Below are 26746 nucleotides of genomic sequence, written 5' to 3' on the forward strand. Positions count from 1 at the left end.
ATGGAAAAAGGAGGAAGACTGAGAACTTGACAGTATTGTTATACAAGTAAATGAAGATATACTGTTAAACCTGCTACCACTTTGACTTTACTAGTGATGAAGCTTGGAAATAATAAATGGACATGACAATCCTATTCATATTTATTCAGAAGTAAGCCCCACCATGTTCAATGGGACTTTGTCCAAGATAAAAGTGAACAGGACTGTAGTCTGAATCTCTCTTCATCAAGAAATGAAATACATATTCAAACAATTTAGGGGTACAATAGTTGTACTTCTTATTCTTTTGCATACCTCCATGCATAGCATCTATCCGGATCTTTAGATGGTTTTGACCTGAAAGTAGTTCTTTTAGTGCACTAAAGTCAAAAATATTCCTCAACATGTTGGCATAAGCTTCTACAGAGTCCACAATTTCAACTGAAAAACAAAAACAAGGAACACAGTTACCTGAAGAACCAGATAACGTTCTTTAAAAAAAAATATTACCATTGAATAAAAGCAGGTAAGGAAGCAATCCTATGGGGATAGTTGGCCACCTCCGAACTCAGAGGTGACTGCCTATCCAATGCACGGTGGAAGGAGCGCAGAAGGGATCTTCCACGCTCCAGCTGCCCTGCATTCATGGCTAGACAGCTGATTTTGGCTGTCTAGTTGAAGGACATCAGAGCGTGGGCTGTGGAGGCCGGACGACCCATAGGAAGTGTTGTACTGGCACTTATGAACTCCCCGCCCCGCTCCTGAGAACACCCCCTTTCCCCTGCTCCACGCTGCTCTTCCAAGTGCGGAGCACGGGGACAATCAATGCTGCCTATGAGGTGGCGGGGGAGGGGGTGGGGAGGCAGTTATCTGGGAACCAACCAATCCTATGGCTCTCTACCCACTATCTAGCAGCCATAGGATTGTGCCCTAATAGAAGTAAATGTTTTGACCATAATAAAAAATATAGAATGAATTTTTAAAAATCTAATACAGACACCCCTAAAATGGAGTAATATATGTACCAAATATGCAGCTATACTTCCGAGGCATTCCAAATTAGACAGGTAATAACTCTAATTCATATGAAAGAAGGATGCCACTGGATAAATATGGAATCAATAGAAATGAGCAGAAATAAAATCCAAGGCCTCCCCTTTACAATTCCAAAGCAAAAGACTTGGAGGTAATTACTAATCCATTCTTGCATCTAGCACTTAAAATATGGAAAAAATGGCAACATACATTATCACCATATCATCATGTCTTATACTGTTCTTACTACATCTAAATTTTTATGACAAAGACAAACAATCCCAATTCAGCACATGGAAACAGGCCAGATTGTTTAGGTTAATGGATTTGTTTGTGGGAGTTATCCCTGCCCCCAGAGAGGTCCAACTGAAGGACCAGCCAGAAGACATAAAGGTAAATTGGTTTCAGTTACACCAGGTACTCCATTTCAGTACCAACTCTATTGTTCAAAAACAGGCCACTAGACTATTAACGGCATTTGAACAATGATGCTTGTATCTGATTCCCCAATCAAAGGCCTCATAGCCAACATATAAAAGATATTAATTATGGAATCAATGGGAACAACCATAGGGCTGAAATAAATATGGGAATGTGACATACAGGAAAAGACTGAGTAAAAGAAATGGAATGAAATATGGGTTAGAAACCATAATGTTCAGTCAACAAAAATAAGGGGAAATTCCTTGAAGGTCGTATTGAGGTGGTATTAAACCGCAATAACTTTAAGTCATGTATATAAAACAACACCACTGAACTGCTCGAGGGGTGTGATACATTAGGAACGTACCATCATATGTGGTGGAAATGTGGACAAATACATAACTTTCAGAAGGAGATTTTTCAAGAATGTAGTAATATAATAGGAGGGAAGGTACATATGGATCCTAAACTGGCATGGTTATCTATTTTTAGTGACCGTAATGAACATTTACCAGACAAAAAAAATGCTGACATCTATTATGAATATGGACTTGAGCATGCTCCGGGAGAGAGCGCAGGACAGGAAGGCCTGGCATGCTATGGTCCATGGGGTCACGAAGAGTCGGACACGACTAAACGACTGAACAACAACAAATTATGGTGGCATCCATCAACTAATAGCAAAGAAATGGAAAGAATCTACAGACCTCTCAATAGTTGTGTGGCGTAACTATTTTTGGAACATTGTGCTAGCTGAAAAATTAAACAGGTAAGGGCACAAAAATTAAACACATAAGGGACCTCAGACCCTTCCCCCTCAAAGCCCGGGTCGGAAATAACCATGCCAGCTGCCTCCCAGAGGTCAGAGAAGGGGAAAAGGGGACATCCTAGTGGGCGGGGAGGAGACTGCAGAGGCCAGTATAAGAGTTATCCTGAACCTCCTCCAGCCTCCTTCCTTACCGCTCTTAAGCTTCTTCACTAGATGGGCTGAAAAGCCCATCTAGCGAAAATACCAGAGATCGGAGGACAGGGATATGAAGATTGCCTCTCCCACTCCTCCTGCCCTGTTGGAGTTAGCCTGGTAGGGCATAGGAAACTCGGAAGCATCTGAGTTTGGGGGCTTCTAAGTGGTGAGGGCGCAATCAATAGGACTGTACCCTCACCACTTAGAAGCCCCCAAACTCGGATGCTTGCGAGTTTCTAATGCCCTACCAGGCTAACTCCAACAGGGTAAGAGGATCTTAAAGCTCTGATGAACTTCTGTGTATAAGGTTATTAATATACTGAATCTTCTGTATTCCTGTTAACTGTATTTTGATTCCTTATATAATATCTGTGTTTTTATAATTGCAAAAGTTGTAATATTTGCTATATGCTCATTTATAATATTGTAAATATGTACTTTAAAATTTAATAAAAATAGCATATTAAAAAATGGACAGGGCTCCTGTATCTTTAATAGTTGTGTAGAAAAGGAAATTTCAGCTTGTCATTCAAGCTACACCTGTGGAAATTTCCTTTTCCACACAACCATTAAAAGTGCAGGGGCGCTGTCTTCTTTTGCATCTGGCTACGTTACCGAAATACTAACATAATATTTAAATTGCTAGCTACTGCAAGAGAGGTCTTCTTTTAATAAAAGAGAGAGAAAACAGATTTTACTTGCCTGTAAATGGTTTAAACTTGTTCTCCAAGTCAAACTGCTGCTTCCCAATGGTACCAAGGTCTACATTTAGATCTGGACATATAGCATAATCTTCAATAGTCTTGCTAATTTGGAAAATTTTATCAGTAATACCTTCAGGAGCAGGCCCTAGAGAGAAAAACAGATTTCAGTGACTGGCCACCGATACAGGCTAGCTTTAAAGCGCAAAGGGATGACAGTCTGAAGAGTATGCTAAGAGGAGGAGGATTTAATGTAGGTGTTCATAACCATAACACAAAACTGTCTGCACCACTGCCAGTACAACGAAGATACAAATCCCATGATACAAACGTGTGCATATGCTCGTGGCTACCTAGACACAAGTGGGCAATTCACTCCAGTTGTTAGTTACAGAACATGAAGAATTTAAGGAGTAGGTTGGCCAGATGCAAAGGAGAACTAGGCTCCTGTACCCTTAATAGTTTTTATTTTATTTTATTATTAAATTTATTAATTGCCCATCTGGCTGGTCACCCAGCCACTCTGAGCAATGTACAACACACAATAAAACAGTTTAAAACAATAAAATTCTACAATAAAAACATTTTCTAAAATACCCTAACCCACCCCAAACGCCTGCCTGAACAACAGCGTTTTTAATGCACGACGGAAGCTCATTAAAGAGGGGGCATGACGGAGTTCCCTAGGGAGGGAGTTCCACAGAGTGGGGGCCACCACAGAAAAGGCCCTCTCCCTCGTCCCCACCAGTCTAGCTGTCCTGGCTGATGAGACAGAGAGAAGGCCATCCGAGGCTGATCTTGTTAAGCGGCCTGTCTGGTGCTGCTGGAGGCGCTCCTTAAGATAGGCTGGGCCGGAACCATACAGGGTTTTAAAGGTCAAAACCAACACCTTGAATTTGGCCCGGAAAACAACTGGTAACCAGTGCAACTCCTTCAGCACTGGAGTGATGTGATCTCGACGGCGGCTGCCTTTAATCAGGTGACCCGCCGCGTTCTGTACCAGCTGCAGTTTCCGAACCGTCTTCAAGGGTAACCCCACGTAGAGCGCATTACAGTAGTCTAAAGGAGAGGAGACCAGGGCATGTACTACCGATGGGAGCAGATGGTCGGGAAGGTAGGGGCGCAGCCGCCGTATCAGATGGAGTTGATACAGCGCTGTCCGGCTCACAGCTGACACCTGAGCCTCCATGGACAGCTGGGAGTCCAAAATGACCCCCAGGCTGCGGACCTGGTCTTTCAAGGGTAGCCGTACCCCATTCAACACCAGGTCAACATCCCCTAGCCTCCTCTTGTCTCCCACCAAAAGTACCTCGGTCTTGTCAGGGTTCAGCTTCAGCGTATTCCTCCCCATCCAGCCACTCACCGTCTCCAGACATTTGGACAGGGATTCTACGGCCAACCTTGGTGAAGATTTAAACGAGAGGTAGAGCTGCGTGTCATCCGCATATTGATGACACTGCACCCCAAACCTCCTGATGATAGCTCCCAGCGGCTTCACATAGATGTTAAATAGCATCGGGGAGAGGATGGAACCCTGTGGCACCCCACAAGTAAGTGGCCACGGGTCCGAAACCTCCTCTCCCAGTGCTACCCTCTGGTACCTGCCGGAGAGGAAGGATCGGAACCACCGCAATACGGTGTCCCCAATGCCCAACCCCTCCAGGTGGTCCAGGAGGATAGCGTGGTCAACGGTATTGAAAGCCACTGAGAGGTCGAGGAGAACAAGGAAGGGGCATTCACCCCTATCCAGAGCCCTCCTCATATCATCTACCAAGGCGACCAAGGCCGTTTCTGTCCCATGCCCAGGCCTGAAGCCCGACTGAAATGGGTCTAGATAATCAGTTTCTTCCAAGTGTGCCTTCAACTGCACCGCCACCACCTGCTCAATCACCTTGCCCAAAAATGGCAGATTTGAGACTGGGCGAAAGTTGTTCAAAACTTGAGGATCCAAGGAGGGCTTCTTTAAGAACGGTCTTATCACTGCCTCCTTGAGGGCTGATGGCATCACTCCCTCCTCAAGGGAGGCGTTCACCACCGCCTTGATCCCCTCACCCAGTCTCTCTCTGCAGCTCATAATGAGCCAAGATGGGCAAGGATCAAGTAAGCAGGTGGTCGGCCGTACCGATGAAAGCACCTTGTCCACTTCATCAGGAAGAAGCTGGAACCGATCCCACAAAACCAGTTTGCCACAGGCCGCCTCTTGCTCACTAACTGTATCCACAGCGTGCAGAGTAACACACCTAATCTGATCAATTTTACCTGCAAAGTGCCTTGCCAAGGCCTCACAGGAGGCCTTAGAATGCTCCAGTGGTTCCGGAGCCACAGGACCGACCAGGCTCCGGACCACTTGGAACAGCCTCCTGGGACAGCACTCTACGGACGCGATGGAGGCAGCATAATATTCCTTTTTTGCTGCCTTCACCGCCACGTGATAGGCTGAAGATACAGCTCTAGCCCGTGTCTGATCGTCTTTGGAGCAAGACTTCCGCCACCAGCGCTCTAGCCATCTCACCTCCTGTTTCAGAGCTCGTAACTGCGGATTGAACCATGGTGCAGTCCGAGCCCTGTTCAGGGGGAGAGGGCGTTTCGGAGCCACCTGATCTAATGCCCCAGTGATTGCGGCATTCCAGCCACCCACCAGGGTCTCGACCGAGTGGCCGTTGGCATGCCCCAGAGAATCCCCAAGTGCGTTCAGGAATCTATTTGGATCCATAAGACGCCTGGGGCGGACCATTTTAATGGGTACTCCACCCCTGCAGAGGGGTTGTGGAACCGAGAAGTCCAACGTCACCAGATAGTGATCTGACCATGACAAGGGGGTGGTGGATATAACCCCGACTTCCAGATCACTCCCCACTTCTCCAGAAACAAACACAAGGTCTAGTGCATGACCGGCTACATGGGTGGGTCCAGTTAGAATATGGTGCAGCTCCCAGGAGGCCATGGTCTCCATGAAGTCCCAAGGTGCTCCTGTAAGGATTGCCTCCGAATGTACGTTGAAGTCCCCCAACACCAGTAAGTTAGGGGACTGCACACGCACATCAGAGACCACCTCAAGCACCTCGGCCAGGGAGTCAGTCGTGCAGCGGGGCTGTGTACAAGAGGAAATTTCAGCAGGTGTAACTTGCATGACAAGTTATTCCTGCTGAAATTCTCTCTTCTACACAGCTATTAAAGCTGCAGGGGCCCTGTTTCCTATTTTGCAAGTGGTCACCCTATGTAGTGGTGAGATATAGTAAAGCTGAGGATTTGTTTGCTTTGTTGTTGTTCACTCGTTTCCGACTCTTCGTGACCCCATGGACCATAGCACGCCGGACCTTCCTGTCCTGCGCTCTCTCCCGGAGCGTGCTCAAGTTCATATTCATTGCATCGGTGATGCTATCTAGCCATCTCATCCTCTGCCGTCCCCTTCTCCTTTTGCCTTCAATCTTTCCCAGCATCAGAGTCTTTTCCAGGGTGTTTTCTCTTCACATTAGGTGGCCAAAATATTTGCGCTTCAGCTTCAGTATCTGTCCTTCCCATGAGCAGTCAGGGTTGATTTCCTTTAGGACTTACTGATTTGACCTCCTTGCAGTCCAGGGGACACGTAAGAGTTTTCTCCAGCACCACAGTTCGAAAGCATCGATTCTTCAGTGCTCAGCCTTCCTTGTAGTCCAGCTCTCACAGCCATATGTTGCTACTGGGAAAACCATAGCTTTGATTATACGAACCTCTGTCGGCAAGGTGATGTCACCGCTTCTTACTATGCTGTCTAGGTTTGCCATAGCTTTCCTCCCAAGGAGCAAGCGTCTTTTAATTTCATGGCTACAGTCACCGTCTGTGGTGATCTTGGAGCCCAAGAAAATAAAATCTGTCACTGCTTCCATTTCTTCCCCTTCTATATGCCAGGAAGTGATGGGGCCAGATGCCAGGATCTTAGTTTTTTTAATGTTGAGTTCCAAACCAGCTTTTGCACTCTCCACTTTCACCCTCAACAAGAGGCTCTTGAGATCCTCTTCGCTTTCTGCCATTAGGGTGGTGTCGTCTGCGTATCTGAGGTTGTTGATAATTCTCCCGGCAATCTTAATTCCGACCTCTGATTCATCCAACCCGGCATTTCTCATGATGTACTCTGCATATAAGTTAAATAAGCAGGGTGACAATATACAGCCTTGTCGTACTCCTTTCCCAATTTTGAACCAATCGGTTGTTCCATGTCTGGTTCTGACTGTTGCTTCTTGACCCTCGTACAGGTTTCTCAGGAGACAGGTAAGGTGGTCTGGTACTCCCATCTCTTTAAGAATTTGCCACAGTTTGTTGTGATCCACATAATCAAAGGCTTTAGCGTAGTCAATGAAGCAGAAATAGACGTTTTTCTGGAATTCTCTTGCTTTCTCCATGATGCAGCGAATGTTGGCGATTTGATCTCTAGTTCCTCTGCCTCTTCGAAACCCAGCTTGTACTTCCAGTAGTTCTCCGTTCACATACTGCTGAAGCCTAGCTTGTAGGATTTTGAGCATCACCTTGCTGGCATGTGAAATGAGCGCAATTGTACGGTAGTTTGAACACTCTTTGGCATTGCCCTTCTTTGGAATTGGAATGTAAACTGACCTTTTCCAGTCTTGTAGCCACTGTTGAGTGTTCCAAATTTGTTGGCATATTGAGTGCAGCACTTTAACAGCGTAATCTTTTAGGATTTTAAATATTTCAGCTGGAATACTGTCATCTCCACTAGCTTTGTTGTTACTAATGATTCCTAAGGCCCTCTTGACTTCACTCTCAAGTATGTCTGGCTCAAGTTCAGTGAGCGCACTCTCATGGCTATCAGGGACATTCAGATCTTTCCTGTATAGTTCTTCTGTGTATTCTTTCCACCTCTTCTTAATCTCATCTGCTTCTGTTAGGTCCCTGCCTTCTCTGTCCTTTATCATGCCCGTCTTTGCACAAAACGTTCCCTTGATATCTCTGATTTTCTTGAAGAGATCTGTAGTCTTCCCCATTCTATTGTTTGCTTTGATTTCTTTGCATTGTTCATTTAAGAAGGCTTTCTTGTCTCTCCTTGCTATTCTCTGGAAATTTGCATTCAGTTGGGTATATCTTCCCCTTTCACCCTTGCTTTTCGCTTCCCTTCTTTCCTCAGCTACTTGTAAAGCCTCCTCAGACAGCCACTTGGCTTTCTTGCATTTCTTTTTCTTTGCGATGGATTTAGGTGCTGCCTCCTGAACAATGTTACGGACCTCCGTCCATAGTTCCTCAGGCACTCTGTCTATCAGGTCTAATCCCTTAAATCTATTCGTCACCTCCACTGTATATTCATAAGGAATATGATTTAGGTCAAACCTGAATGGTTTAGTGGTTTTCCCGACGTTCTTCAATTTAAGCCGAAATTTTGCAAGAAGCAGCTCATGATCTGAGCCACAGTCAGCTCCAGGTCTTGTTTTTACTGACTGTATAGAGCTTCTCCATCTTTGGCTGCAAAGGACATAATCAATCTGATTTCGATATTGACCATCTGATGATGTCCATGTGTAGAGTCGCCTCTTGTGCTGTTGGAAAAGAGTGTTTACTATGATCAGCGTGTTCTCTTGGCAAAACTCTATTAGCCTTTGTCCTGCTTCATTTTGAACACCAAGGCCATGCTTGCCTGTTATCCTGGTGATTTTTTGACTTCCTACTTGAGCATTCCAATCCCCTATGATGAAGAGGATATCTTTTTTTGGTGTTAGTTCTAGAAGGTGTTGTAGGTCTTCCTAGAACCGATCAACCTCAGCTTCTTCGGCATCAGTGGTTGGGGCATAGACTTGAATTACTGTGATGGTGAATGGTTTGCCTTGGATTCGTACTGAGATCATTCTATCGTTTTTGGGATTGTACCCCAGTACTGCTTTTCCCACCCTTTTGTTGACTATGAGTGCTACTCCATTTCTTCTAAGGGATTCTTGCCCACAGTAGTAGATATAGTGGTCACCTGAATTAAATTCGCCCATGCTTGTCCATTTGAGTTTGCTGATTTCCAAGATGTCGATGTTCAATCTTGCCATCTCATGTCTGACCACCTCCAGCTTACCTTGATTCATTGATCTTACATTCCAGGTTCCTAAACAATATTGTTCTTTACAGCATCAGACTTTCTTTTCACCACCAGACACATCCACAGCTGAGTGTCCTTTCGGCTTTGGCCCAGCCGCTTCACTCTTTCTGGCACTACTTGGAAGTTCTCTCTGCTCTTCCCCAGTAGTATATTGTACACCTTCTGACCTGGGGGTCTCATCTTCCAGCGTCATATCTTTTAGCCTTGTGATACGTTCCATGGAGTTTTCTTGGCAAGAATACTGGAGTGGGTTGCCATTTCCTTCTCCAGTGGACCACATTTTGTCAGAACTCTCCACCATGACCTGTCTGTGTTGGGTGGCCCTGCACGGCATAGCTTATGGCTTCACTGAGTTACGCAAGCCCCTTCGCCACAAGAAGGCAGTGATCCATGAAGGGGTTTGTTTGCTTTCTCCAATAAAAAGTGCTTGAGTAAACAAATAGTGAATGCATCATTATCGTAGGATTATCCACTGTTGAAGCTTAGTGTACATGGGTCTGGATGAGAAACCACTTAAGTAATTCTGATGTTTCTAAGAACGAACTGGACAGAAAGTGAGACTAGCAGGTCTTCAGAAACAGTATCATATACTAACAGTATTGCTCCACTTATGTCCTTCTTTCCTTGTTTCCTTTCAAGCTTCTTCTTCTCCCCATCCCATTTCCTCTTCTTCTGCTCCACCCAGTAGCCAAGCTGGTCTCCTTAGGTAGGTCTGTTTCATGCTCTGACAACTGTAAGTCAAGTTTAACGTACTGCTGATAGCAGTGAAAACTGTGAGGACAGTGTATGTGTAACAGTGTATGTATATCAGCCAACAGCAAGAGAAATGCTCACAGGCAAGAAGTGGGGTTGAGGATCTGAATTACTCACCTCCATTTGAAATATTGAATTTAATGCCAAAATCTCCATTAGGTCCACCAGGGTTGTGACTTGCAGTCAATATTATACCACCAATCGCTTTTATTTTTCTAATAATGCAGGACACAGCTGGGGTAGAAAGAATTCCATTCTGTCCAATTACTAAACGGCCAATCTAAAAAAAAAAAAAATGAAATAAAAGCAAAGGAGTGTTTAGAGCCATACAGTATATAAACATTAAAAAGGTTGCTGTATGTATACCAACCCTTTCCTGGACTCTTAGAAATTAGGGTAGCCAGATGCAAAAGAGAACAGGTCTCCTGCACCTTTAATAGTTGTGTGGAAGAGGGAGTTTTAGGAGGTGTTGCTTCTGATGCAAATAACACCCACTGAAATTCCCTCTTTCACACAACTATTAAAGGTGCAGGAGAACTGTCCTCTTTTTCATCTGGTCATCCTACAGAAATACTGTGGAACTAAAGGCATTGCCATTTTTGCTTATCTTCGACTGCAATCCTACACACATTTACCTAGGAGCATGTCCCACTGAATTCAATGGGCCTTACTTCTAAACAATTATGCATCTGATTACACTGTTAGGTACTTGTCCCATGTATGTACTAAATGAAGTGCAAGAAGTTTGTTTTACTGGACCTCTAATATTTCTCCATAACTTACTACTGTATTATGATCAAACTCACATTACGATACTCAGATCACATTATACTGTAGTTTATCTGGAGATGAATCCATTTTTAAGTGTTATGCAACAATATGCTCAACATATTCCTAAATACTTAAAAGCATCTACATGATCTAGAATGCTAATCTCATGGGAAGGGAATGCTATTAAAATGCACTTTGATCACCAATAAATTATATGGTAAAGTCCAAAGTCAGTAATTCAATTATATGAAACTCCAAGTGACTTCAGATGACTTTTGTATATTCCCACTGTATTGTTGTTCCTTGCCAGATGTATGTAAGTCGGACAGTTTGAATGTCCTTAGACCATTTGTGATTAGTGAGGCTACAACATAGGGGGATCACCCTTTCCTTCTTTTCCACTTCAGTATTCCCCATAAGAAACTTAACAGGTCATGCTTTATGTTTGCAATCAGTGACACTTTACTTGTAAAGTAAGCTGAACCGAACAGCTTAGGCCAACCCATACTTAAAGCAATTTACTGTGGCTCAAAGCCACTTATCAAGTTGTCCTGTCAATTCCAATAAAGCCAAATAGGTTTCTTACTTTCTTCATAAAGCTTACAATAACAACAGCTTCCCCCCAAGTGGTCAAATGGCTCCATGTTTATTGATGTTGTTATTCTAAGATTTTCTTGTCTTTGCTGCTCTGAATATGTATTTTTACATAGAAAACAAGGGTGGAATTTTAAAATTACAAAAGAAAAATCCTCTAGCTCAGGTGCTACCAAATTCTGTTTGCGAATGACTGTCTCCCTATAAAATCTTGATCTGAAATCCCTGACAAATTTTCGTCCTCCCTCCAAAACACAGGAGTTGCATAAAAGAGTAAAAGGAAGATATACATCCAAGCCATCTGTGGAGACCTGTAACATTGGTTCTAGAGAAAGTCTGCTATAAATCCAAATCCAAACTTCTTGGGCCTTCCTCACAAGAGTCAGAAATCCTGAAGCCTGAGCTAGGTGGCTCTGCTTTCCCAGTCACATTACTAAGACTGTCCAAACAAAGAGGGGCTAGAGGGCCAGCAACTTTTATTGTGGCTATGTGAGCTCAGGCAACCTTTTGGATCGTGTAGTAACTTGCAATTCTGGTGTTGCTGACAGGTCTCTAACACAGTTATCAAATACCACACACATGCCATGGGTAGTAGGTTAGTTATTTCTAGTATGTCACTACCCTGGTTTGAGGATCAATCAATGCCCACTAGATGATCAGGCACGGACTCACTTAGGCTACTTCTACACAAACAGGGTCACGTTTTACACGAAGCGGTGCAATTAAATTAATCAAAGAGCAAAGTCAGCCCATTGAGTGGGAACCCTTAATCCTAAATCAGGTTCAACATTCAGGTATTTTCTACTTGCATTCCAAGTAATTTAGATAAATGGGGCCAATTTTTCCCAACTTAGTTATTCTGGTGCTTTCCTATTAGAGTTAAAAAGAGCGTCATGCCTCTTGGGGCGAGAGCTATGTGAACTTCGACTCAGCTAGCCATATTCAGGAGCAATATGTAAGGGATAGAGTATACAGATAGCTTGTTGTGACTCTATGTAAGGTAGCAGGAACTTTCTCAATTAGGATAAGGTTAGGTGGAAAAAGAAAGAGGGTGGAAAGTGGTGTAAGTTACAACTCGGACTTTAGACATGCACATTTCAATCCCATTTCCTCCAGCTATCCAAATAACTAATGTGTGCATCCCCAAAGGTAAAGGATGTTTCTTAGCAGAACATAACCATGGAAATCATAAATGTTACATCTGTCAAATTGTAAAGCTAAAACAAAATGCTTGAAACACTATTAACAGACAAAATCAGAGTACCTAGATTATAGCATTGTACAAGCTCAAAATCATGCACCACGTGAGAGGTTTCTGTAGGTCAAGGAACAATGTTTAAATAAAGCATATTTCATTTGCTCTATTTCCTGTAAATGAAAAGAAACTGAATATTTGGGATCCCAGTTCAAAATAGATCCACTGATATAACCTTGATAGATTTTGGTGTTTAAAATTATATTGCATTATCTGTGCTCTTGATAAAATTCACAGCAGGGTACATCTCTCAGTTTCCTTTTCCAACCATAATGCTGGCTCTTAGGACCTTAAATAGTAAAGATCAGATTCCCCTAGCAAGCTAGCTGCTGTCTGCAGTACCATCTTTTTCTTCTAGAACATCTATCCGACAGGAAGGGAAACGGAACTATACATCAGCATTCTAAATGTGGCTTCAACAGCCCTTTAACCAAGCTATAATTACAACTCTAATTATAGATATCACTATCTAGGCATGCGAAGTCAGGGAGCTACTAGCATATTAATTTTCCTTTAATTAAACTAAATCATCATGTAAAAAATGGAATATGCATTACTTAACTGACCAACCACTTACTATAGTGTAGTCTCACAGGAGTCAGCAAGAAACATTGTAAGAGGTAATGAATCAGTTCCTTAGTATACATGATCTGATTTGGAAATCCTTTGATTCATCATTCCTAAAGTAGTAACTGCACCTGCCTCTATCACATACTGGTAAAACTGCTGTTCACACCTAAGATGTGGAATATTCATCTCATAGTTTACATTTACAAATCTCCTTGAAAACATACCTTGTATTTCCCACAGCTACTGATGACTGAAGGCCATAATAAGTAAATTCTCAGGAGTTTTAAAACACACTTCACAGGAAGTACAAACATTTAATAAAATCACATTTAAGTAAAATATATCGGTATGACAATCTATCAGGATGTTTGCAACGAAATAATGAGAGGTGATCTTTTTCTTAAATTCCAATTACCTAAAATGTTGCCAAGTAGGTTTGCTAAATATCTTATTTTAGAGCATTCGAGAACTAAGGGTGCAATCCTGTGCATGTTTAGACAGAAATAAGACTCCCAGCATACCCCAGCTGTATGCTGTAATTGCATGCCAAGTAATTTACAAGAAATCTCCACCAGTTTCAATGAGCTATAAGCGTGTGTATTATGGATTAGATTACAGTGAAAAAGTCCTGCTTTTATATTTGTTCTAGCTTGGTTTTTGGCGAGATGGAAAAATAACCTTTAAAAAATCCTGTCATGGGGTCCTATTGCATAGTCTTACGACTTCAGTTGCTGCAGCATTGCTGAAGCTAAGCAAGCGTTAGCTTGATTAGTAATCTAGATGGGAGACCCCTGGGAGCCCATGTAACAGATCTCACACACACACACACACACACACACACATTTTCTTACACACACATATTTTAAAAAATCCTATCAAGAGTTTCATGCACAGAAAGGGCACTCCTGCTGTGCCCTCCTGTAACTGTGTGTGTGTGTGTGAAGCAATTTTTCACCAGTTCCCCTCTCCCTTGCAGCCCCCCAAAATCTGTTCTGGAAGAGTGTGGAATTGATGTAGAGGGCTACAGGAGGGAGGGGAAGTGGCCAAGTATGGCCTCTTGCCTCCATTAGCAGGAGCCTTCTTTGGATCAGAAGAACTCTTCCATGCGTGGAATGGGCACCTTCAGCCCATTGTCCTGAACTGTACAGCTCCATGGATGCAAACCACATTTCAAAACATCATGCTCACAATCCAATGCATATTCCAGAAGTGTAGCTAGGTTAGTCTGCTGCAGAATAACAATGGAGCGTCTTTCTGCACCTTACAGATTAACAAATTCATAGTGGTATAAGCTTTCATGGCCTGAGCTTCCTACTTCATCAGATGCATGCAGTGGCCAAAGTGGGAAGGTATGCATAACTCAAGTACAGATGACAAATAATTAATAAAAGTTCAAGAGATAGCAGCAACAGTAGTAGTAGGTCACAACCCTATGCAGAGCAAGAATGAATATAAAATACAATAAAATGGATACAAGATTCAAACAGCAAGGGTGTGACCCACCCTATCCACGTCTGACTAGCACCATTTGTAATGAATAGGCATCATGACATCAGTAAACGAACACCTACAGGTGGGGAAATTACTTTCTGTAATTACCATTCCCAGGATTTGCTGAGATAAATCTGTTAATGAATTTCAACTTGGCAGCCTCATGCTGGATTCTCCCTTTGAAACTTTTTATTGCTGGAGTATGGTGACTTTAAGATCTGCTACAGAATGACCTGGGAGACTGAAATGCTCCCCCCCACTGCCTAGCTTTGTGTTACTATTTAAAAATATTTAGATTTGTGTCCATTTATATTCTTGCATTGAGACTGATCTGTTTGGCTTGTGTAGGCTTGAGTCCTCATTTGCTCCACTGATTTTAACATGTTTAAACATGCTTGAGTTTGTGTTGGATTGTGTCTTACATTACAACATTTTACAGAAAGTCCCCCCTGATCCATCGATTGACAGAGTCAGCAGCCTTATCAAGACACATAGCGAGCACTCCACCTTCATTAAAAATTAGCACATTTAACTATGAATATTAGCTATCCAGCATGACACAGATACACCAGATCAGATATTCACAACCTGTGTGTCTATATTGTGAGAAGGGAAGAGCATACCTATATCACTCATTTACCCCCCCCACACACACACACACTTTATGCATTAAATGAGAGACTGCTGTAATTATTTGAGCTGCTAACCACGGTTCCTCCATGGTGATGAAAATAGAGACTTCTGACCTCTTTGTAAGCATTTAATCATTCAAGCATTTAACTTGCTGAGATGTTGCCTTGAAGAACCACATGGTAACTAACTGGAAATGTCTTAATCCAAGAGATCGTTTGGGCATCTTGTTAACACAAGGTCAACTTCCCTTGTTTGGAGCAGATGCCTTCCATATCCATATTTGGGCTACTTCTTCACACAGCACATAGTTCAGCTATAGAATTTGCTGCCATAAGATGTGGTAATGTAGACTTTAATTAGTCGATTTCATGGGATAAGGCTAGCAATAGCTACTATTCATGATGGCTATATATTAGCTCCAGCATTAGATGCAGTATGCCTCTGAACATCAGTTGCTGGGGAACAACAGTGGGAGAAGGTTATTACCCTTATGTCCTACTTGTGGCCTTCTCATAGGGATTTGGTGGCCACTGCAGGAAAGAGGATGCTGAACTAGACAGGACTTTGGTCTGATCCAGCAGAGCTCTTATGTTCTTATACCAACACATACTCAGGGACCCACACATTTTGGCTTGGGTTAATAGGTAGCCAGTTCTGGTTGTTTCTGATGCCTTCCCTCTCTCAAGTCCTCAACATGTGCTAGAGCAGTCTGAAGCAGAAACTGTTTGCACCAAAACTCAACATGATTTCATAAATGTCTTTCCCCCCTCTTGTGTGTTGGGGAAGGGAAGGAGGAGTTCTCACTTTGTGCTGAGCTTTGGAGAACACAGAAGCTGTTTGCTCTGAAGCTCAGTGAGATACACGATACACCTCTGACTCTGGAGGGTTGGGGAAAAAGAGATTACATTGAGTAGGGGCTCTTAGCAGAGGTCCACGGTCATGATCCTGGCAAGAGGATTTGTGAAAGTCTATGTATTCCTTCCACAAGTATGTATTTGTGAAAGTCTATGGCGTTCACAACCTAGTGCCCTCCAGATGTGTTGGATTACAACTCCCATCATCCACAGCCAGCATGGCACTGCTCTACTTTAAATAAATTGGCCCAGTTCAGACATCACACTAAAACAGATTTTAGTATGACAAGAATACGCTGCAGCAAACCTCAGGCTTACGCACTCCCCGCCCCCACTCTGGTGTAACTGCAGGGGGTTCAGAAGCATTCACTTCCAGTTTAGGGAAATCACAGCTTATTGTGTTGTCTGAACCTGACAAACTGTAGTTAATATTAACTATGATTTCTGTGAAATAAGCCAACTTCAAAACATAAGTTATGACGCTGGCTTGTTTAAATAAAACCCAGTTAACATTAACTATAGTTTGTGATTTCAACAACACACTAAACTGCAGTTAATTGGAAGCATTTGCAATTTCCTCCCCATAGTCGTGCTGGAAGAGCCTAAGGCTTGCTGTGGCTTCTTCGTTATAACTAAATGGTTTACTGTGATGCCTGAACATAGCCATTGTCTTCTACAGGTTATTCTGAACTATTTGTTCTCAAATGAATAGCTTCTGCCAGTGAAATAGTTAAATTACCAACAGAAACTGACAGGCATTTTCATATGGGAAATACAAAACCTACATTAGATAGAATGTATATTTGATTTCTCTTTGGTGTTAACAATGTTCACGTGTGGCACAAACAACACAATGAAAGGCTCAAATGCACTTTTTAACATTATCCATTAAAACTTTACAATGAAATCACATAAACATTTAATAACCCTGTACTGAATGGCAGAAATAAATTTTAACATGTGGAATGTAGCCAGAGTGAAAGCTTGCCATGTAAAAGAGATTCTGCACTAACCTATCCAACATCATGGTTTTCAAGCACTCTAGTAATTCTCATGACACAGCTATTTATATCCATTGAGAAACTGAAAACATGCTTTGTTGGTTCATCGACTTGAGTGGCTCAGACAGATAATGAAAGTGCTTTGGCTGCTCTAAACAGAACAGAATAAACACAAAATCCATTTCTCAAGCAAGCCTGTATTTTCTAACTATACCACAATATTTGGACATATTAATCTAGTACCAGAATTCGTATAACCAGTCACTTGCTGTAGACCACATAGAAACAATTAACAAAATATTTCTATACCTGCAAATGCTTCCTCCCAAGTTCAACTTCTTTTCAAAGCTAAACTAAAGAAAAACAGAATAATAAATGTTTTCCATGCTACTAAGGTAGTTTTCTGAAATCTGTTTCTTATTATCCGTAACAGTAAACAGCATCCTGGTGAAAATGTGTATTAGTGCATTACAAAATTCAGAGTACTTTTGACATGCTAAGAATGAGCATATCAGAGATCTATTAGGTATTAGTGGTGTAATCAGAGTTATGATATACCAACCCCATTGGCAGCGGCCATCTGAACTATGAGTTTTATTGCAAGCTTATTAAAGTATCTCCCATCTCCTCCAACCACCATGGTAGATCCTTGTCGATCTCTTAGGTCTATGGAAAAAAATATACTCTGGATGAAATTGTGCAGGTAGTTTAGCCTGGTCTGAAAAATGTATGTCTTCTTCCGTAATCCACTAGTTCCTGGTTTCTGGTCATAATAAGGCACTGTTGGCAAGGTCAGTATTGGCAGTAGACTGTCTTCCATTATCCTTTTTTGTACAAATACATTAAAAATAAAGTTACAATAGTGAATATATATTATATATTTGAAATCAGCCTTGATAGTGGCAATAGCAGATCTCCTGGTTAGAGGTTCAGTGAAGTAGTTCTGTACCCTAAAATAGCTCCTTGAACCTTTAGCTCAATGTGGTTTCTGTAACTGAAGAACTTTTCTTGCACTTGCTCTGGAAGATCACTGTCAGAGAGCATACAATTCCACACTGCAATCCCTCAGGAAAATGGATGTTCTGGAGGTCTTTAAAGCCTTTTGATCACCACAGCAGCAGGGTTCTGTAACTCCTGGGTTACCTCAAACGGGATTCAACAGTGGTGAACTCTGCCCAGTATTCTTTTTTCGGTGGAGGAGATGGGTACAGAAGGCTGTTTAGGAGGTCGAACTGCTCAGTCGGAAGCAATGATTGATTTGTCACCACCAGGCTGAGCTTTCCAAACCAGTGCAAAGCTAGAATGGTTTTAGCCAGATAAGCAGGTTTATAAATGACTGCCTGGTTTCCGGCAGTGGCTCCCACATTTACACAGTCCTCACGAAGAGGTGAATGCCAAGAAGGTAAGCCTCGTTAGAAGTGTGGTAATGTAGCGCTACAGTTATTTTGTGGCGTCTAGCAAATTAAAGGTCACTCTTAAAATGGAAGTCAGGACTTCTCAATTACCTGCAGTTTTTTACAGTGTTATTTTAATAGCCAGAAAGCTCTCTAGTGCCCGAGTGTGATAATGCCAACTGTAACTAAAGTAATGTAATAATCGGAATAATTGTCAATGTACTTGACAATGCCAAGTTTTGGTCTTAACTTTCAACTTCTCTTGGATACAGTGCAGTAAAACCCATACAAAATGGTTTGTGTCAAATTCACTGCACTTCAATCAAGAAAACTGATCACAACATTTTTACTAGAAATGCATGTTTACACAATATATTGTAACGCATATGAGAGTTTGTTGTTCTAAACATCCTGTATCTTCAACATTTTTATTTGGAGCAATTTAAAACACTTCAGGATTTCACACAATTCACTTGAAACATTTGACCTTAAAATATGTGGGATATGCAAAACCATCTCTTAATGGGTTTTTTTTTTTTTATCCCACATCCTTTTTTACACTGAGCTCAAAGGGTCTTGCACAAGCAATTAAGACAAACCTGTCATCCTGCTACTTAAATTCCTACAGTAGTGCGCTGAACTGCTATGATGCCGACTAGTGATCCTACTAGTCCTGATGGCTATATGCTATCTCCAGTATCAGAGGCAGTATGCCTATGTACACCAGTTGCTGGTGAACATGGGTGGGAGGGGTGCTGTTGCACTCATGTCCTGTTTGTGGGTTTCCCGTGGGCAGCTGGTTGGCCACCGTGTGAACAGAATGCTGGACTAGATGGACCCTTGGTCTGATCCAACATGGTTTCCTTATGTTCTTATGATCATTTGCAAAGTTTTTTATAAAGTTCCTACCACTAGGGCGGGCCAAATGTGTATCTCACAAGTCATATGTGATGCTGCGTAGATCACATATAACTCCTTATCCCTCTGCAGAAGCAGGCACCAACCGGCAAAAACATGGAACATAAAGAAGGTGCCACTCCAAAACTAAAATGCCTGGGTGAAATGGCCACTTGATAAAATCAGAGTGAGGAGAAGGAGGTGTAAATCACAGCATGACTTAAATGTAAGTCTATCCTATTTGCTAGTGCACATTTACAGTTTTCAAAATATGGATTGATGAAATGTGGCTTGGCAGATGTATGAAAATGAATAGTGTATTTACAGGATAGTATTGTGTATATATTTGTTCTTTGTAGCTTCACCTCTGAGAACATGGCTGGCACAATGCACAGTACAGCAAATGACAAGTTGAGGGTAACAGGAGAAAACAATATCATGGTTATAAAACCCTGCCTTCATCAAAAAAAGGTCCTGGAATACATGCACTATGCAATGTGTTAAATTCATAGGTAGAGACTTCCCTCTTGTGGTATATAGCGCTAATGCACATCCCAGAGGAAAACCATGTACATTCCTGACATACAACAGGATCTCATTCCTGTTTTCTATAGACCAAGGATTTACAAATAAAACTTAGCTACAACTGAAGCCAAGACTTTGGAAAAAGAACGTTCCATATGGCTTTCTTTTAGCAATGGGACACTAAATTACAATTACATCATCATCCTCTCTCTCTCTCTCACACACACACACACACACTCACTCATGTAGAGGGCAGCAGCAGTGACCGGAAGAAACAAGAGCAGAAAACCATAACTGGTGCCAGGAAGCAGAAATATTGTCGCCAAATACGCTTTCAGTAAAAGCTCTTCTTCTGTGGCAATTCAGCTTATTCAATTCTTATTTGTATTCTGTCACAAAGTAGCATTACTTTTGCTGTAGCTGGGAGTGGCTGATGTAGATTAAGGACTATTTGGGGGAGTAACTGGAGCAAAAGACCGTAGAACTGGGATTCATTAACAAAGTTGATTGCCTTCCTTGTATTCTGAAAATGTGAGAGAGCTACACGGGTTGGTAGAAAAAAACAGTATTCACAGTTGGTTACGTATTGTATATAGGTTTACTATCCAACAATCTGGGTGTGTTTTGTAGTGTCATTATCTTCACTTCTTATTAACTTGGTTTACTCTACATTAGTATATCTCAGTCTAGGTGGGCTTATTTTGAGGGAGTAAACCAGCATTCCTTCTTGTTATTCTATTTAAAAAATGATCTTACAATTCAATTCCCCCCAAACACATTGGGGATACCTCCTTAGTCCTCTGCACCTGCTCCTTGAAACCCCATTCAATATTTCTTCTCCAGTTTTAAAATGACTGCCAGAGGATGAATTCTAATCCATTAAATACTGTGAGCTTAATCTCAAAGGAATCAGGAGTATGTCTTCTCTTATATTGTCTTAAGAAGGACAAAAACTTAAGTTGAAGGAGAATGAAGTTTTGTTGGAGGGATGGCCTACACTTCTGGTAAAAATATCAAACTAGTTCTAGAAGTCTGACAGTTACCTCAGATATTTAATTTGACTGATTGGCAGCGAGGGGGAGAAGAACAGTTGAACATTCACCAATTTATTATTTTTTTGCTACCAATAAAGATGTTTTCCATAAAGAGTACAGGCACAAGTTAATGATTTAAAAAGAGCTCTGTTTTTTCACTAAAAACATATTGAAAAAATATAAATCGCGGGGCTGCTTCATGCAATTGGCAGTGGCTCCAAGGAGTGAATTGACTACATTTTTCCAGCATGTGAACGCCTTTCAGGAGTTACAGAAAAGACACAGACAACCCACAGTGGAAATTCAGAGACCTAACTTTTGCCATAAGTTTGTGAATGTGCCCTTGGCGAGCTGGTCCTTTTCTTGGTTGTTCTGTATGTAGCTCTCATTACCAGGCATTTGCAGTAGCCTCATATGGTTCCTTAACAGACCTTGGACTGTAAAAAAATAAAAATAAAAAGCAGGAGCACTAGCTATCCTGAACACTTGCCCTTTATAATTCTTATTCATAAAACAAACTGAACTCATAGACCAACTGCTAGCTTCAAACACCACAGTTGTCAGCCTTCTGCCTCAACTGATCAACAGCACTACTCCTTTCTTTCAGAGGATGGGGGTAGCAGGGAGATACGTTATAGTTCAATGGATAAAAGTGAATTTGCACCCTATTGTCATAGGTCCACAAATGGAATATAGGGTTTAAATGCCTTAACTGTGTGCCTCAGACTAAAGGCATGTAGCATTATACTCCTTAGAGCCCTGACAAGCCACATAGAGGAATTAAACACTATTCCTTCACTTATTCCTTGTGTTCCCTGTGACCACCAACACAAGGATTTTCAGTGATAGGTAACATGAACATTTAGCAAGTCAGCGTGAGTGTAGTCAACTGAGTTGGACAGTTCTGTCACAGAGATCACCAAACGGCCTTGGGCAAGTAATTCTCTTTGCCTAACCTTCCTCAACTGGTTCCTGTGAGGATTAAATAAGTGCATATTTGCTACCTTGAGCTACTTGGAAGGAGATCGGGAAACAAATACAATTTTTAAAATGGACACAGTTCATGTGTAATGGCAAACCTTTATTTCATTTTGTTTCTACACTGCCCAACAGCCGAAGCTCTCTGGGAGCTCACAAAAATTAAAACCACAAACCATTTATTTATTTATTGTACTTTTAAACTGTCTTTGTGTGGTGTACAAAACATTAAAAACATACAGTACAAACATTAAAACAAAACACTGCAGAATAAACCAAGATTTAAACCAGCAGCAAATAATAAAACCAGCAACAAAGACAAAACCATTACATCATTATAAAATCAAATTAAAGCAGAATAGAGTACTAAAATCACTAAAAGCAGCCCTTAAATGCCTTGGAGAACAAAGAGGTCTTCAGCTGGCACTGGAAAGATTATGATGTAGACCCCAGGCAAGCTTCTCTGGGGAGAGCATTCCACAAACAGGGTGCTACCACTGAAAAGGCCCTCTCTCCTCTCCACCCACCTCACCTAATTTGGTGAAGGCACCAGGAGGAAGGTCTCAGATGATGATGTTAACTGTTTTCTACCATTTGAACCAACTGTGGTGAGTCTGAGGCTCACACCTTAACCTCCCTCCTCTTTCAAACTGAGGAAGACACTGGAAGTTCTTTCTTCCAATTTTAAACAAACCAGAGTTCCCATGACATCCAAACACAATAAACAGGTTTGTTTCAAACTCTAGTTAGTGATGTCATGCAAAATCAAACAATGGCCCCAGTGGAGTGAACAGGTTCCTCTTGATTGGAAAGATATTAGAAGGAAAAAAGTTGAAGAACGGGAAATACTATACGCATGTGTATGTGCAAAGCTGCCCATAGTACGTTGGAATGTGGATGACAGAACACTACTATTTAATAGGCCCAAAGAAGAAGAGGACATCAGATAAGACAGCCAGAGGTGATGGTAACATTCCTGAATTATACAACAGGTGGAGTGATGGTTGTACAATCTAGACCTCTGGCCAAAAGGTGATTTCTTTTAACATCGAACAAAGGACTGGAAAAAGTATATTAGATACACCAAATTTTAGCAGAACGTTTAAAGGAGAATGAACACCAAGAAGCAGCTAGTGCGCAGCATGACCCAATGATCTCAGCTTTTTAACAGTGAGAACAAATCAGGATCAGAAACCACAGTTTGATCCTAGTTTGTTCTCACTATCTAGAGTTAGTACACATTTGCTAGGAACCAAGTGAGATTTTCTTCCGAATAGACATGCTTAGGATTGTGCTGTTAGTCTGCATAATATCTCATCCACTCCATTTGACAAAGTGCAGACTAGGGATTTTTCACCATGGCCAGGGACACTTTCTTTCGCCCTCCACTTTTTGTTCTGTTTTGATTGTTTAACAAATACTTACTGCAATTAATTATAATAGGGCTTGTGGCATGATGCAATACTTTCTTTGAGTCAACCACAATGCAAGGCCTGGCTGAAGTCTAGAAACACTTCTGTAGATAACCGCTTCGAACATTCCCAGGGTTACATTCTGTTGGGACCATTTCAACTAATGATCTCATGCGTACCAAACATTATGTCACATAGGTCTCATATTTTTAATAACCAAACCAAAAACACTTAGCAAATCCCGAGGCACAATATGACTACTTTCATTTACCAAGAAACTGAAACCTCTCAATCCTACCAGTGCAATCCTATGTATGTGTACTCTGAAATATGCCCCAATGCCTTACTCCCAGGAAAAGTCTGATTAGGATTACAGCCCAAATTGTATTGTGGTATTGAAGTTTCCGCATGAAGGGTCATCTCAGGTAGTAAACTATCTTTCTCTGTCAGTCATTGTTGTACCAGAATGACCCAGATGGAAGCGACTGCTAATTACTAGTATTATCACCACCCACCCCGCTATTTCTAACTAGCCCATATTACTTACCATAAAAGTTGCTGCAGTCAAGATGCAGAGCCAGCGCGATACTTCAGAGCTTAGTGTCACTTTTACTCCTGAAACCAGTCCGTGTTTTAAGCAGAGGTGGGCAACCTTTAGCCCTCCAGATGTTTTTGCTTACAGCTTCCATCAGCTCTAGCTAGCATAGCCAATAACAAGGAATGATGGGAGTTGTAGGACTAAACTTCTGGAGGACCATAAGCTGCTCATCCCTGGCAAGGGCATCAGAACATTTTCTGATGCAAACTGAAAAGTTTCAAATTCAAAATTTCTGGAAAACCCACATCATCGATCCTCACCATTGACTATGCTAGCTAGGGCTGATAGGAGTTGTAGGCCAAAAAATCTGGAAGGCCACAAGTTGTCCACCCCTGTACTAAAGCCATGGCTATTGCCAGGGTTGCCACCGATCCTGGAGGCAGCACACAGACCTCCCTTACTATACTTTGAGCTGATTCTAACTGCTGTTCTCCAGCACAGCCATGGCTTTCAATATATTTAAAATGCTAATTATTGGGATGTACCAAGCAAACCTCTGAAGACACTCTTGCGTTCCAGACATGGTGCACTAATAACTTAGAAGGGCGTTCTTGGTTGATATTGAGGAACAAAAGGAACAAAGGGCACAAGGTGACATATTAGGAATGTGGGGCCATTTAGGGTTCAGAAAGCCAAAATCCAGCTTCCTGAACTGTTCTGGAAGGTACATGGAAACTAATGCAGATGCTGAAGCACTAGGTATTGTCCTTTCAGTCTTCACTCCAGACCCAGCCTAGTTAGGAGATAATCACTGGATACATTCACATGCCAGGGTAGCCCATGATGGGTGATTAGCCATGCAGGGTGGGTTGTTTTGCAAACAACTCACCCTGGTGTGGCTAGTGCACCTGCCAGACAATCGGGCAAAAACGCCCCCTCATCCCCCCTCCCTCAATCCTCCACCCAGCAACCCAGAGGACCTGGCAGCAGACCTGTCTTGTCTGTCATCAAGACCCCCTTCCTGGCTCTGATCGCGATCTTAATTGCGGTTGGAGCCCTTTAAAAAAATTTCCTGGTCCCATTTTTGTGTAAAAACAGAATGGGGAGGGGGGAATTGCATTTCCCCGTACTTAGGGAATGGGAACAAATGTTTTTTTCAAAAAAATTTCTTTGGCTTTCGGCAGGTGCACACATGTGCAACAGCAGGAAACCAAAGGATAGCAGCTTGCCCCTCCTGCACTCCGTATGTTACACTTCGCAAACATGCAGGGGTGCAGGAGGGGCAAGCCTGTATCGTGTCCCCTTCCCTGTAAAGATCCCTCAAGCCACCTTGGTTTTGAGAGCTGACAAAACGAGGTGGCGAGAGTGATCTTCAGGGTGCTGTCAGGGTGGAAACTGAGCCCATAGAGCCCCAGACCAGTTCTGATTCTGAGGAGAAACAGCAATCTGTGAGAGAGGAGCTTGCTCATCTCTCACAAGCACAGCAGCTGGTAGAGATCCCTCCTGCCAGCATTCCTGGGAGAGATAGTGACCCTGGCAGTGAGAGAGCGCTGGAGGGGGGCTTGCTGGACGCTCGGCACAGACGCAGGGAGCGACGACAGATGGAGGGCGCGGAAAGGCAGTGTAGCACTCGTTTGGCGCGCAAACAACGGTTGCATCCCGAGGACCCAAGGGAAAGAGAGAGGATCTCTCCCTAGCCCATAAGTTCAGGGTCTTCCCGTGATTCTCCTTCAAATGGGGACCAATTGCCTTACCTGGAGCTTAGGCTACTCTGCTATCTTTCCCCAGTGCTGTTCCTTGCTTTGGTGCTAGCGATTAGTATTCTGAAAGAGTCATAAAGTAATAAAAGAATAAAGTCTCGGAAAGAATTCCTCGTCGTCTGTGTCCTGAGTTAGCTATTGGTGGGGTCTGCAAGAGGCAGCTAGGGCGCTCCTGACAGGTGCTTCTAAAATCCCATAGGCTTCTATAGGAATCTATAGGCGCCCCATGCCAAAAATTGGGCAAGGGGAGGCAAAATCCAATCCCCCACCAAGTGTTGCCCCAACACTCCTTGGCCAGGGGTAGGATTTTGCCCCCACCCACCCTAATTTTCCACACAGAGTGCCTTTAAACCCCAATACAACCCTACGGAATTTAAAGGTGCCCTGTGTGGGAAATCGGCCAGGGTGGGGAGAGGTGAAATCCAACCCCTCACCAAGGACTGTGTTGCCCAAACAGTCCTTGTCAGGAGGTTGGATTCCAGCTGGGCGCTTTCAGATACCAATGCAACCCTATGTGATTTAAAGGCACTCATAGAGTTGCACTGGAGTCTAAAGGTTTTCTGTGTAGAAAATTGAGGGTGGGGTGAGCGAAATCCAAGCCCCCAACAAGGACCATATTTCCCCAGCAGTCCCACAAGCTGCCTGCATATACTGAACTACAAACAAATAAATTTGGTTCTCTCTCCTACTTCAAACTAACAAATTTAGTTTTCAACTGCTCCTAATTGACAATTTGGGAGAGGGGGAAGTTCTTTGTACACAGAACACAAAAATCTTTGGATATTTTAAAGGGGAATCTTTTTCCTAAATCTAAAGATATCTCTACTGCATATTCAGAAACATGCAGCCCAATCCTATGGACATTTACTCAGAAGTAAAGCCCATTGTGTTCAAAGGAGCTTACTCCCAAGCAGTTATATTTAGGATTGTAATCAAAGTATTGATTAAGAACAGAAACTGTTCCTGTACAAAATTAAAGAAACAGAAGACTAGGACACTTGGGTGACCCAATTTCTTATTCATCCTTGCCTTCTTGGCATTGCTCAGATGCAAGTAGACACATTGCTATTGGAGAGCTGCTCAGTCTGCTGGAAATATGCCATGTTCCCTTAAG

General features: G+C 42.4%; 1 protein-coding gene across 3 annotated transcripts in view; it reads right to left on the bottom strand.

The window, feature by feature from the left end:
• The window catches only part of PGM1 (phosphoglucomutase 1), a 45351-nt gene that overhangs the window by 14809 nt on the left and 3796 nt on the right, over nt 1-26746 (bottom strand). For 2 of the 3 annotated variants that reach the window (XM_084852306.1, XM_084852307.1), the window contains 3 exons: nt 10043-10205; nt 3104-3250; nt 295-420 (listed from right to left, as the gene is read on the bottom strand). In XM_084852306.1, coding sequence (XP_084708432.1) covers nt 295-420; nt 3104-3250; nt 10043-10205 — 436 coding nt within the window. Of the gene's footprint in view, nt 1-294; nt 421-3103; nt 3251-10042; nt 10206-17656; nt 18008-26746 lie in introns of those variants that run through there. The other variant, XM_084852308.1, reaches the window with a different exon arrangement.

Source organism: Heloderma suspectum, chromosome 4 (genome assembly GCF_057233095.1).
Source record: "Heloderma suspectum isolate Gila_16-S chromosome 4, 16-S_ref, whole genome shotgun sequence".
Classification (NCBI taxonomy): Eukaryota; Metazoa; Chordata; class Lepidosauria; order Squamata; family Helodermatidae; genus Heloderma; species Heloderma suspectum.